This window comes from Pogona vitticeps, chromosome 9 (genome assembly GCF_051106095.1).
Source record: "Pogona vitticeps strain Pit_001003342236 chromosome 9, PviZW2.1, whole genome shotgun sequence".
NCBI classification, from domain to species: domain Eukaryota; kingdom Metazoa; phylum Chordata; class Lepidosauria; order Squamata; family Agamidae; genus Pogona; species Pogona vitticeps.
Genome location: NC_135791.1, coordinates 26,312,272 through 26,325,414, shown reverse-complemented (window position 1 = coordinate 26,325,414; position 13,143 = coordinate 26,312,272). Strand labels below are relative to the sequence as shown.

Here is a 13,143-nt window from a genome sequence, read left to right as displayed (position 1 = left end):
AGCTTCTTACCAACAATGAATGAGTCCCCCCTCCATCTTGGTTTTCAGGGGTGAACCCTGAAAAAGAATATCAGACTAGGGCTCACCTGAGTTTAAATCCCCTCTTCTCCAAGGACTCTCACCAGGGAGTAGCACCAGTTAAAAAACACACCATATCTCAGGTACCTTGAAAACCTTGCTAGGGTCTCCCTATGAATGCCATTATTCCAGCTTGGCAGCACCTGGCAGATATAGTGGACGGTGTGCTGCACTTACAGTTTGAGACTGGCATTCTTTTGTTATCTAGAGTTAATTTAGTTCTGCAGTTCTAAGATGATTCTGCTCTGCTTCACGGGCGGGGGGGGGGGTCTCAAAACCCACTGAAAGGCACTTGAAGGGTCCTTAAAAATTTGGTGAGAATTTTAAACTCCCTAATGCACCAATGAATTAGCGCACCAGGTGAGGAAAGCTGGAGTTCTCTCACAGAGAAGTGCTTTTGGCCACTGCCTCTTGCACAACCCCCCCCCAAGGCTTGCAATCCAGGGATCTTCCCTGACAGCTGTGGAGAAAAGGAACATTGAAGGAATCACGGAGCAGCCTCGATGTTTCCTACTGGTGCTCTGCTTTAGCTTCTGTCCTCTCTGGGCCCATGCAGATTGGCATGCACTGGGGAGCACAAGGGGTCACTAGCCAGGATTCTACTACTGTATGTAGAAAACTCTACAGATCATATTGGGGGAGGGGGTTTAATGCCAGAGACATTCTGCTTCTGGTCTTCTGGCCTGCCATGGGAGGGGGGGAAGTCACTTGAACACGAGACTCATCAGTTTTACAACTTGAGAGGTAAATCACGAAGATAAGCTGCAAAGCAGATGTTTGCATCAGATAATGATGTTTATCATGTATTAAATGCATCATTTATCATCAGGATATAACAGGTTTTTTTTGCCAACAACAGTCTATGCCCAGTGTTATAATGTCACCACTTTTATACCCACTTTCACCCTCATCCTATCCCCAACCAATCATGCACACTGGGCATAAACCCTGCACTTCCAGGGTTAAGCTCCATGCTTCCAAAGGAGCAGGCTGCAAGCCACAAATGCCCAAATATAGCTGCTGCCATAAAGCAGTTTTAAAGGTGCCCCCCTCGTCCTTGTTTTGATGCCACAGAGACTAACTCCCGGCAAGACTTTTACAAGAGCAAGAAAAGGACTCAGAAGGAGCTGGAGGAGAGGAGAGAGGAAGGAGAAGGGAGCGATGAGGAAGACGGAGGCCAGAGATAAGCAGTCACTGTGACAGGGTGACTGGCCCCACAGCCAGGACAGGAAAGCAGCAAGGAACAGATAATTCCACAGAGGCCATGGCCCTGACATGGCCAGGGTCCTCTTTCCATGGGACAGCACGGCAAAGAGGCTTTCGAGAGACTTTCCAGGCCAGGGGAGTTCGACAGTCCAACGTCTATTGACAAAAAGGCATCAGCAGAGGAGGAAGAGATTGGTGGCTCAGCAAAAGGGGGCACCAAGGGCGGCAGACAGAGCACAGGTACACACAAGCACAGCATGTTCCTGACACAGGTCCCCCAAACTGGGTTGCAGCTGGACTAGGGCACTACCCTTCACAGTCCAAGCCAGCGTGCTCCATGGAGGGGGACCGGCATGGACTCCCGACCCCTCCCTGTAGCTAACGGGACAGAAAGACATCAACAGTTAGAATTTCTACTATTTAAGAATACAATTCTCTCTTTTTTTGGAAGGCAGGGGGACGGGATAACCTGCCTAATCTTAGAGGCTATAAGGAGATAATGATGCCAGTAGAAATACAGGTTAGTAGAAGAACCTGGAGATATAATATGTTCCACTGGGGTAGAAAAACTGGCTGCTCACTCACTTGTGATGCGTCCTGTGTAAATGTGGGCTGTTTCTAGCTCCCTGCCTGAACTATTTCACCAGTTTGTTCTGAGAAAATAGTGAGGACAGACACAACCAGAAGAAGCTCCTTAGAAGATGAATGATACGGCAGTGATCAACTCCAGCATGCAAAGTCACCAGGGACCACAGCTGCTGAAAGATATTTGGGGTGGTTCTCTTCAGACCCTCTGGAAGAGATTTGAAACTGCCCAGGGGGTGTGAATAAAACAGGCCTTTTGTGTTTTCTTCCAAACATGTGCATTTTCTTCAAATGTTATCCAAGGTGAATTTACTGTAGTAACATATCAAAGTAAAACAAAAGCACACACACAAAATGTAACACAGCAATTTTTAAAAGCACATCAAATTATATTGTTGCAAGGATGCATAAACAAAGCGAGAGAAAAACAAACAGAAAAGTACACCAAGAGTAAAACAAAACAAAGCAAGCCCATGCAAGTTAACCCTACAGGGCTTTCTGAAGTTCTTTGTAGACACTTCCCAGGCTTTAATCAGTTAGGATTATGGGGCAAGATGGGGAGGGTTACTAAGAAAAACACACCCACCCACCCACCCACCAATCATCATCATCACCATGAGCCGCCAGGTTAATTTTAACTTATGGCAACTCTATTTTAATGTCTATCCTTCTCTTCTTCTGAGGGCGCCCTGGGACTGTGCGGTTCACCCAAGGCTACAAAGACTGGCTCTTCTCCCTGGAGGCCCCGGGGGGGGGGGGAACCAAGCTCCCAACCTCCACTTCTTCAGCCAGATACCTAAACCAATGAACTGCCTAGCCATCAAACAAATAAACAACCAGAGGTTTACAAGCCCTACCAGACTTCAAAAGAAAGCCCGAAGACTGAGTCACAAGACCAGACAAATGTGCTGTGATCAATTCCAGACAGAAATCTGGTGTTGTTGGGAAGTTGAGGTTATAAAACTACAAGTAGTGCAGGGAAATCACCCCAGAGGGAGACCACAGCTGCAATACAAGGATATCTGCAAGTGGGATCTGAAGGCCTTAGGAATGGACCTCAACAGATTGGAAACCCTGACATCTGAGCGCTCAGCCTGGAGGCAGGCGGTGCATCACACCCTCTCCCAATTTGAAGAGACCCTTGTCCAGCAGGCCGAGGAAAAGAGGCATTCAATGAAAGCAGCAAAATCAGGGAGCTAGACAGGGTACAGATTGTATTTGTCTTCAATGTGGAAGGGATGGTCACTCTCGAATTGGCCTTCTCAGCCATACTAGATGCTGTTGCAAGTCCTCCATACAGAGCACAATACCAGTGTCTCTCGAGACTGAAGGATGCCTAATCTAATCTAACTGTGGCCAGGAGATCATCCTGTCCGGGTAAGGGTGCCAGTGGCAGTAAAATGGCTTCGACATGTTCTAACTGGTGGTAGTTTGTAAAGCAGGCAATGAACAGCTTTTTTTGCTATGACAGAAGGATTACAAGTCAGAAGCAGAGGAATGGAATGCCCCCCTCATGCCCTAAGGCTTAAGTAAGCACACTCTTTCTCCCCTCCGCCCCCCCCATTTGAACTGGACTTCACCCAGCACAAGCATGGGGTGTGACAAGCATCTTTGGGCACAAAGAACTGCCTTGTTGTGTCCCATAGCTTCAGGAGCCAGTCCGGTTCCCTCCCCATCTTTCCCGGTAAGGAAGTGCTTCTAGGTAAACAAGTAGAACTGGGGAAGAGGTGAGCGGCTTGCTCCAGAAGACGAGGCAGGGCAGGATTCGAGGCAGGGCAAAGGCTGTAGGCCGGGCTGCAGATCGTTGCCCTGGAGGAGAAGGCAGCCAAAGCTGCTTGGCTTGCAATCATCCTCACAGGAAGAGATGGGGAAAAAAACAAGTCAGCAGTATCATGGCTGGAAGGGCAGAGGAAGGAACAAAACCTTACAAGCATTGCACACACTCCGTCCTTTACGCGTGGGGAGAGAAACATCGGCATAGAGCTCCAGTAGTCTCCTTGTTGGGTACAAACTGCTTTCCTCCTTCACACCCGGGTAAGCCAGAGCCCACACATTTGCCATCTTTCCCCAGGAAGAAAAACAACAGCAACACAGAAGCTGTTTAGCGCTAGACATCGAGTCACTGCCCAGACTGCCATTCTTAAGGAAAATGAGGGAAGGAAAGACCCCAATCTCTCTCCCATGAAGGGATGACAGTCAGTGAACTAATGAAAGCTGGCTCAAGGGACCACCTGGGCCTCAAGTAGCAAAGCTGCCTACCTGAGTGAATGGGAACACCTTGAAAGGCTTCCCATACATGGGAACAGCTCAGGAATTTAGGTCTCTGGCTGCAGAGCCGGAGGCTGGGGGTTCAATTCCCCCTTGGTGCCTTCTTGACGGGAACTGGGGCGGATGATCCATAGGGTCTTTCCCAGCTCTGCAATTCTAAGATGATGGTGGTGGTTAGAAACTCCTACCCACAGCACCTCCATTCAGCTTGGCATTCAACTTCGGCTTATTTGACCAGGCACCGGTTCAATACATGCAGGGAACCTCTGGAAACGGAGCTGAGTATCATCTGAACGCTGAGGCCGGACAAGGCAGAAAAGGTTAACCCTACATTTAATGCGGGAGGTGGGGTGGGGTGGGAGGAAGAGAACCCCACAGAATCCAGTCTCTCTGGGATCACACATGGTTTTTAGGTTTTCAAACTTGGGAGGGCTGAATTTTTCTGGCCCTTCTTGCCTTCTGAAGAGGGACTGGGGGTAAAGCTTAAAACCATCACACCGCTACCTAGATCCCCGGGAAGCCACTACTAGGGGTGGGAAGGCTACACGGGGGCCCTATCCTGCTGCCCCACTGCCCAACCCCCCCATTTCCCTCTTAACCCCCCACCACCACCAGGAAGCCTTGATGGGTCCGAAGGAAGAAACTGCAATCTGCAAAAGAGCCCTGACATAAACTGGTCTGTTCCACAAAACGTAGGCTTTCGCTCTCGTTCTACGCAGGGCGCCTTATTTTCAAGGCAAATCGCGCTTCCTGGTGTCTCAACCTGCTTAAAACAAGGCGCGTCACCCCCGAAGAGGAGACCCGAAGGACCCGAAAGCTTACATATTTTCCCTCGCCCTTTTTTTGCTTGGCCTAACCCTTCCCTAGACGAGCCCCGTGACGTCACTTCCGCCCAGCGACTCCCCCTCCTCCTCCTCCACCGCCGCCATTTCCCAGAGGCGAGCGAGGCACCAACATGGAACCGCGAGGGCGCATGCGCCTCACCCAGCCACCCTCCTGAAGAGAGCGTTGGACCACGTGACCTAAAGCTCCTCCTCATTCTTCATCTTCCTCTTTCCCTCGCTCTTTCTTTCTTTCTCTCGCTCTCTCTCTCACACACACACACGTCTCTTAGCAACCACCCGCCCAAGCCCCGCCCCCCCCGGTTTCAATTCTTCGGCGGCGGCGACTTAGGGAGCGGCCCGGCGGCGTTCCCGTGACGTCGTCACGCACGCGAGGAGACGCGGGGCTCGCCATTGGAGGGCCCGTCCGCGGCGCGCGCTGATTGGTCCTCGGACGCGAGCCGGGTGGAGGGCTCCTCCTCCTCCTCCTCCTCCCTTTCCTCTTGGCTGCTGCCGCCGCCGCCGTGAAGATGGCGGACGGCCCCGGCCCCGCCGCGGGGGTCGTAGGGCGCATGCGTGAGTGGGGCAGGGATGCGTGTGGGGGGGAAAGAAAGAGGACTGATTTTGAGGGGGGGGACCCTTGACCGGCTTAACCGTCCGGCTGCTCTGCTTCCCTCCCTCCCTCCCTCGGCAGCCACCAAGCGCCGCCCGCCGGCCTCTTCCGCCGCCCCGGACCCGCACCGGCTCTTCGAGGACACGAGCGCCGCCCGCCCGAGCGTGCCCGGAGGGAGCCCCGCCAATGCCGCTTCCCTCTCCGGCCCCCCGGGCCCCTTCCTGCCGGACCCGGTCTCTAGCCTCGCCGCCGCCTACGGGAGCAGCCTGGCCACCCAAGGGAAGGAGCTGGTGGACCGGAACGTGAGTGGATCGGGCCCCTTGGGGGGGGTGGAGAAGGAGAGCCCAGGACGGGCTGGCACCCCCTCCCCCCCCACTACCTCAAGACCCCCCCTTGGCATTTCCCCTGGGTCGACCTTTGCATCCCCCACACACACCCAAGGTGGTGGTGGGTCGGTGGGCGGGAGGGCGGGAGGGTGGAGGGGCCCCTCGGCCCTTGGACTCCCTTTCCTTTTCATACCCCCCAACGCCACTGATTTAAAAAAAAACATGGCTAAAATGCAGTCAACAAAAGGAGGAATAAAAAATCATACAACACAAATAAATGACTCTTCCCTCTGGGGATGGTGCTGGCATGGAATGCTGGCAGTCAGGAAGGGCCCAGGAGGAGAAGACATAAGACATAAGACATAAGACATAAGAAATTTATTTGTCATTGCGCTCACAAGTGGGTGCAACGAAATGAGGTGCTCTTCCCCAAGGTAAAACTGGACAACACTACAAAAAAAAGTTAAAATATACACAACGGACAAGAAGACGGACTTGTCAAAGTGAACCCCCCACCACCACCCTAGAACATGCGTAGAGTGCCAGGCGGGGCGACAGGACACATTTCTGGTCATTGCTCACTGCCTTTCATTGATTCTCTCTCTCTCTCTCTTTCTCTCTCTCTGACAGATCGATCGCTTCATCCCCGTGACCAAGCTGAAATACTACTTTGCGGTGGACACGGTCTACGTGGGCAAGAAACTGGGGCTGCTTCTCTTCCCTTTCCTGCACGAGGTGAGCTGGGAAGTGGGTCCCGCGGCTCAGCAAAAGGAACACAACTGCAATTGCAAAAACCATCACCGGTGTGCGTGTGTGTGTGTGATTTAGTCCACAAGTCTGAACTCACATCTCCTGCCCTACCTGGTAGATGCGGGGGGGGGGGAGAAACAGCCACCACACCCTTGAGCGCATGTGCCTTTCCCTTTTGCTCCCACCCACCACCGCTTCCCCGGTGCCATCTCACTGTCCGGGTGGCCCAGAAGCAACCGCGGCACACAAGACAGCAGCTTCCAAAGCTTGTCTGCCCTGTTCTTCACTAACGGCTGGCTCCTCTGGAGGCTGGCAGGTGTGTCACTCGGACTCTCTTTGGCAGGACTGGCAGGTGCAGTACCAGCAGGACATCCCCGTGGCACCACGCTTCGATGTCAATGCCCCCGACCTCTATATTCCAGGTACGGCATGTTGCCGTGGGCCGCCTGGAGGGAGGGAGGCAGCTGTAGATGGCTTTGCATGACTAGTGTTAATGGCTGCTTGGAAGCATGCCCTTTTGTGCTGCAATGTGGAGGAAGCATTAAGAGTGTTTTGTAGAGTTGTCTCTTTCACGAGGGAGTCCCTGTGATGAAGCTAATGGGTTTTGAATCTTCCACAGTCATGGCGTTCATCACCTACATTCTGGTGGCAGGACTGGCGATGGGAACACAGAACAGGTGAGAGCTAGCTGGGGACATACCTTTCCCGTCTGATTACCTGGGCTGTGACTTGGTGCCTTTTAAGCCCAAGGTCCCAGCTTCTGTCCCCTGGGGGCATCTCCAGGAAGGAACGGCTTCTCTCTTAGCATGGCCACCACATCTGTGCAGGTTCTCCCCGGACCTGCTGGGCTTGCAGGCGAGCTCAGCCCTGGCATGGCTCATCGTTGAGGTCTTGGCCATCCTCCTCAGCCTCTACCTCGTGACGGTCAACACTGATTTGTCCACCATAGATTTGGTCGCCTTCTCAGGGTACAAGTATGTGGGGTGAGTAGTTCCTGGGGTAGGTGCTGAGGACCTGCTGTGGCCAGAATCAGCTGGGGCAGTGGTGGCTGGCATCCTGCTGGGCTGTGGCGGGCCTCAGGGTAGAGACTGGCACCTTGTGTGTGACCTCTGTGGCCTTTTTTTTTCTCCTTTGCCAGGATGATTGTGGGCCTTCTGGCTGGGCTGCTCTTTGGAAAGACTGGTTATTACCTGCTGCTGAGTTGGTGCTGTCTCACGATTGTGGTGTTCATGGTAAGAGACTGGTAGTGAGAGAGGGTGGGTGTTGCACTTACTTTTCCCTCTCCTAGGGGAAATCATGGCATTGTGGGCACCGGGATGTAGTCTGAGGCTTTCCCCTAGGTTTATTAACATTCCTTCACACGTATATCCCACCTCTCCTCTACCGCACTGGCCGTCGTTGCAGTATTTTGGTGAGGGAGCCCCCTTGTATCCCTCCCAAGCTCAGTGCATCACCCTCCTCCCTTTTTTAAAACCTCTCCTTCCCTGCCACCTCTAGATCCGGACGCTGCGCTTGAAGATCCTGTCGGAAGCGGCGGCAGAAGGCGTGCTGGTGCGGGGCACCAGGAACCAGCTCCGCATGTACCTGACCATGGCTGTGGCTGGCCTGCAGCCGCTCCTCATGTACTGGCTCACCTTCCATCTCATCTACTGACAGTTCCTTTGGGGGCTGACCTGCTCCTCGGTCCACTGACTGCTCATCCCGGTGCAGCCAGGCTGGGAACAGAAGTGGTCCTGGGCACCTGCCACTCCAGCCAGACCACCGTGCTCTCTTGTGTATGTTGGCATGTGGGGAGGACCTATGGGCAGCGGGGAGTGTATCTGTTACGTCTGTGGGTAGGTGGGAAGGAGGTGGCATGTGAGCAAGCATGCATGTGGGAAGCAGGCATCTCTGGTGTAGCCACCCCTTGTTTCAAGAAAAGAGGGAGCAAGTGGTGCCTACCTTGCTCCCTCAGCTGTGGCTTGCCCCCTCTGCATGCAGAACACGCACCCTCCCGGGGCTGGCTTACTGGGCACGCCTCCCATTTGGTTAAACCACCTATGTAGCCACTGCTCCCACCTTCAGGACCGCTCTTGAGCCTATCTTAAGTACCTACTTGTGAGTGACTCAGTATTATTACAGTCAGGAAGGTGACTCAGTATTACTACAGTGGGGAGACATTGGGGGTGCGGGGTAGAGGGGAACCGATCTGCCCTCCCTTAGCCCTTAAAAAGTGCTTGCTTCTCTGTTCACTGTTAAGGCCTCCTCCTGTGCTGTGCCCACAACAAGCAAAATAAAAAGGTAAAAGCTGCATTGTGCCCTGTTCTCTGCCAGGCTGAGAGCTGACCCCACCCCAGACAGGAGCTGCCTTCTGGGCCACGGGGGTGGCGCTTCATCACTCACTGTCTCCTCCTGCTTGCCCCACAAGCTGTGTCTGTCTTTGGTCAGCATTTGTGCAAAAGGGGCCTGGCAAGAGCAGCCGCCTGGCCTCGCTGGACCACGGTGGGGTGGAGAGGTTGCAGGCAAGGTGGGTGCTCTGAGGAATGGGTCTGCCACGTGTGCATGCCTCCAAAGGAGAGCGCAAGCATGCTTCGCTTTTCTCCACCCTGCCTCTACAGCAGGACTGAATCTGTTGCACTGACTGCAAGAACCAACCCCACGCCAGTGCAACTGGTCTCGCTCCCGGCCCTCTTCTTCGGCCCGGCCCAGTGATCCATCACGGCATTGCAACGCCCCTAGTGTTTTATTGTCAGCAGCAAGATGCCAGAGCATCGCCCAAAATCAGTGCCAGTTCAGCCGCGTGGGGTCCATTTGCTTCCCCTACGGCTGGGATGGAGGCTCCCGGAAGGAGAAGTGAAGGGAAAGCGGGAGTGAACGCAACCCTCAGTGGCTTTTCTTCTTCATCTTGGGTTTCTTCTCCTTCTTGGGTTTGCGTTTCTTCTTGCGATCTGTGCTGGGGTCCTGCAAAGGGGGAGAAGAGAGAAGCACGCGTCAGGTGTGGATGGGGAGTGCTCCTCGGCCTGCCTGGGGAGTGCTCCTCCTGGCCCTTTGGGGCTGGAAACTCACACACACACACACACACCCAGTTCAGGCTCTGGGGTGAGCGACTCAGTCCCCTTCGGCAGAAGCCAAGGGCAGCCCTGGGGTGGTGGTGTTTGGGGATGGAAGGAGGAGGAAGGCCCCTCCAGCACCGTACAAGGCATTGCTCCCCCCCCAGCTTGGACAGAAAGTTACGGGCCCCACCTGGGATAGAGGAGGATTGGCTGATCTCTTCCCCTACAAGAAGGGTGTGGCTGGCCTGGAGAACAGCCTAGAGGGAGAGCTGCCTTGCACTCTGTACTCCACCTATTTTGCAGCTGCTTTTTCTTTGATCAAGGGGCTTCCTGCCCAGCAACAGGACCCATCGGTTGTGGTTTCACTACAGTTCCCATCACCCCTCACCGTGGGCTACACTAAGCATGTGGGGTAAAATCCAAAGAAAGGAAGACAAAAAACATAGGGCAGGCAGAAAGTCGGTTCCCCTCCCTGGTCTGCCCTCTGAGCTCCCAGCCAGAACCCTCCAGCTTCCAGAGAGCAAAAGCTGAAACGGGAGAGGGGGTTGATCGGGGTGGAACTGGACCCCAAAAGCTGCCCTCTCCCTGCCAGGTCTTACCTTTCCCTCCTGGTCACACTCGCTGGAGGAGGAGGACGAAGAGGAAGAGGAGGAAGAGCGGCTGCCGCCCTGCAAAGGGAGGGAAGGAGAGCTGCAGTTCCTGCCTGCAGTTCTAGGGCTGGGGAGGGGGCTCTAGGTGTCAGGGACCCCCGGAGCTTCTGGGGCAACGCGTCTTCCCCCCCCCTCCCGGGACTCCGGGACCTGGAAGGGGAGGGAGCCCCCGCAGCCTCCCCCTCCCCCGGCCACTTCGTCCCTACCTCGGGACCCTCGCCGGCGTTCCTGGCTGCAGGAAGGGCACTGGGGGCAGGAGGCTCTCCGACTTTCCCCTCTTGGGGGGCAGCCGTGGCGGCGGCGGGAGGGACAGGAAGGTCCGGCTTCGGAGCCTCCGGTCCGAGGGCTGCGGGCGGAGAGAAGAGCGTGAGCCGAATAGACGGCGCGGAGGACGGGGGTGAGAAAAGGGGGACCCGGGCGGCGGGAAGGGATGCTGAGCTGGGGGACGGGGCTCGAAAGAAGCCGAGGGGTGGACGCCCACCCCCTTCCCGGCCACAGCTCGTCCAGCGCTGGGTGTTCCCCCTCCCTTCCCCCAGGGACGAGACCCGAAAGGTCTCTCCAAGACGGCCGGAGGTGGTGCGCTCACTGGGAGCCTGTGCCTGGCGCCTAGGGGTGGGGTGGGGTTGCCCCTCTTCTCCCACCCTCGGCAGGGCCTCCCTGCCTCCGGATCAGTCCCGAGCGCGCCCCCCCCCGCCCTTCTCTCTCCCTCCGGGTCCCTCCCCCCCAGGGCTCGCTCACCCGCAGCCAGGTCGAAATCCATGACGGCGCCGCCCTTTCCCCTGCTCCGCTTTCGGTGGCCGGGCGGAGGCGGGCTGGAAGTGCCCCGGGGCAGGGCGCCACCCTTCGTGCCCGCCTTCCGAGGTGGAGGCTGGGCGGCGCTCCGCCTTTTCCCCCGCCTTTCCTCCGCCTCCTCCGGGCTCGGGCCGAGCTAGGAGCGCCGCGGCGGGCGGGGGACGAAGCCCCCCGGGGGGAAGGCGGAGGCGCGGCTCTGCGGGGAGAGGGACCCCCGGCCGTCCAGCCGGCCACCCCCTCGGCCCCGGGGCTTGCTGCTCTCCCCTTCCCAGCCCGCCCCCCCGCCTCTATCCCGGCGCCGCCATGGGCTGCGAGCTGCTCCTCCTCTCCTCGGTCTGGCTGCTCTTCGTCGTCTTCTGGATGGAGACCCTCAGCGCCTGGCTCTTCCTCTGCCACCTCGCCCAGGACCACCGGGCCGCCTTCTTCTTCCACGGAGCGGGCGCGCAGCGGTGAGTCCACCGGCGATCCGGAGGGAGGGAGAGGGAAGCTCCGCAGGCGCGCGGCGGTGCTCCGATTCCTGGCCTCTGCAGGCGCCCCCCCCCCGGACGCCTGGGTTCCCCCTTAACCCCGCCTCCTCTGAAGGACAAGCGCTGTCCTGCCAGCCCCCCCCCCCTTGCAAAGTGGGCGCAGAAAACCTCCCTTTTCGCCAGGACCGAACCCAGGCCACGGTTCCCCCCCATAGTCCTTTCCCTGATCCGGCCCTGGTAGCTGATGCAGATTTTTCCCCCTCCTTCCGCAGGGCCTCGGGCACCGATCCTCTCTACCCCTTCCACATTTTCGTCAGGTGACCCTCACTCGGAGCCAGAGTCTTGTGCCCTGCGCTTCTCCACTGAGACACCTCTTCGCCCAAGGTGACCCCCAAAGGTTGGAAACCCCCGAAGGAAAAGAATCTTCATCAACACTTCAACAGCTGGATTTCAGGCTGATCTCCTCCAGGAGGTCATCCTTTGCTGTAGCTGTATGCCTCTCTCCCTCCCAAGAGGAGAAAGCATGGTTTCTGCACATGGGTCCATATTCTCTCCCCTGGAGTCAGCCAGGGTGAACACAGCCCTGCTTCCTTGTGCTGGACCGGCCAGTTTGGGATCCAACGTATGCAGCAGGAGGAGGAGGAAGACCACCGCAGCTCAGCCAAAAGATGGTCAGTGGCAGCCACCTGAACAGTGAGGAAGGAGGACTTGGCCTCTGGCAAATGAATGGATCCTGCTTTTGGTGGTGGTGTTTCGAAGACCAGCTCACCTGGCGAAATGCTGTCAGCCAGGTGGACCCCAGTGGGCAGGCCTGGAGCCTGAGCATGGAAGAGCCTGCCTATGGCTGAAGCGCCTTAGGCTGCAGCTAGTCTTTCTCCCCTCCTTTTTGCCTGAGAAGGAGGGAAACCCCCCCTGCTCCAGAAGGGGTGCCCCTTTCGTCTTCCACATCTTACTCTCTCTCAGGGACATCACTCTCCCACCCAGAGGGAGGAAACGGCCGCCAGCATCTGCTCCTCTGCCCTGGAGGGGGCCTCTCCTTGGCTGGCCTGCACGAGAAAAGCTTTCTCCTGCCTTCAAGAGGCAGGGGGTCTGCATAAATAAAGCTTTGGTGGTTCAGCCTCCCTGAGCTTCGTTCGTCTCTCTCTGCCCTTGCCGTTGAGGTGGGGGCAGGCCACTGTATGCAAACAAGGAGGGGCACCGCAAGACTTGAGAGGGCACCTGCATGGGAGAAAAGCCCAGGGTGTGTGTGTGTGCGTGCATGCTCAGAGTCTTGTTGACCAATAGGAGAAATGTGGTCTTGCAGGCACGTGGAACAGGCCAGCATCCCAGAACTCGGCCGCCCATCCCAGCAGTTTAGATAGCTGTAAGGGTGCTCTGACAAATGAATCAGGTCAGCGGGCTAGTTTAAGCTGCCTAGCAAGAACTTCCTGGATGCACACTTACTCCCCCACCCCACGTAAATACATGTAGAGCAGAGGCCGGCCAGCACTTCGGCACCTGGTTGCCGCAGAGCGATAAAAGGTCAGCCTGACATTTTAGCCTGGCAAAAAGTTGC

General features: G+C 56.3%; 2 protein-coding genes and 1 long non-coding RNA gene across 3 annotated transcripts; 2 read left to right on the top strand and 1 right to left on the bottom strand.

Annotated features, from left to right (window-relative positions):
- The first annotated feature begins 5,285 nt into the window (after positions 1-5,285).
- YIF1B (Yip1 interacting factor homolog B, membrane trafficking protein) lies at positions 5,286-8,937 on the top strand. Its single transcript, XM_072979811.2, has 8 exons — positions 5,286-5,534; positions 5,653-5,873; positions 6,528-6,632; positions 6,991-7,069; positions 7,267-7,324; positions 7,475-7,630; positions 7,786-7,879; positions 8,145-8,937. The coding sequence occupies exons 1-8, from the start codon at positions 5,489-5,491 to the stop codon at positions 8,298-8,300; spliced, it is 915 nt and encodes a 304-aa protein (XP_072835912.2). The 5' UTR covers positions 5,286-5,488; the 3' UTR covers positions 8,301-8,937.
- A 413-nt stretch (positions 8,938-9,350) lies between these two features.
- C9H19orf33 (chromosome 9 C19orf33 homolog) lies at positions 9,351-11,241 on the bottom strand. The gene is made up of 4 exons (XM_072979944.2): positions 11,068-11,241; positions 10,536-10,675; positions 10,279-10,347; positions 9,351-9,587 (listed from the first exon to the last, which is right to left on the bottom strand). The coding sequence occupies exons 1-4, from the start codon at positions 11,087-11,089 to the stop codon at positions 9,510-9,512; spliced, it is 309 nt and encodes a 102-aa protein (XP_072836045.2). The 5' UTR covers positions 11,090-11,241; the 3' UTR covers positions 9,351-9,509.
- A 4-nt stretch (positions 11,242-11,245) lies between these two features.
- Positions 11,246-12,709, top strand: LOC144584265 (uncharacterized). The gene is made up of 2 exons (XR_013538397.1): positions 11,246-11,570; positions 11,861-12,709. It is a non-coding gene; the product is annotated as an uncharacterized LOC144584265 (long non-coding RNA).
- The last annotated feature ends 434 nt before the right edge of the window (positions 12,710-13,143 follow it).

Bases quoted from the DNA above. Each gene is read 5' to 3' on its own strand.
- C9H19orf33 (XM_072979944.2), bottom strand. From the start codon at position 11,089: ATGGATTTCGACCTGGCTGCGG. The intron at 10,676-11,067 runs GTGAGCGAGCCC...CTCCGCCCGCAG, and splicing joins GGATTTCGACCTGGCTGCGG to CCCTCGGACCGGAGGCTCCG. The intron at 10,348-10,535 runs GTAGGGACGAAG...CTCCCTTTGCAG, and splicing joins ACGCCGGCGAGGGTCCCGAG to GGCGGCAGCCGCTCTTCCTC.
- YIF1B (XM_072979811.2), top strand. From the start codon at position 5,489: ATGGCGGACGGCCCCGGCCCCGCCGCGGGGGTCGTAGGGCGCATGC. The intron at 7,070-7,266 runs GTACGGCATGTT...AATCTTCCACAG, and splicing joins CCCCGACCTCTATATTCCAG to TCATGGCGTTCATCACCTAC. The intron at 7,880-8,144 runs GTAAGAGACTGG...TGCCACCTCTAG, and splicing joins TCACGATTGTGGTGTTCATG to ATCCGGACGCTGCGCTTGAA.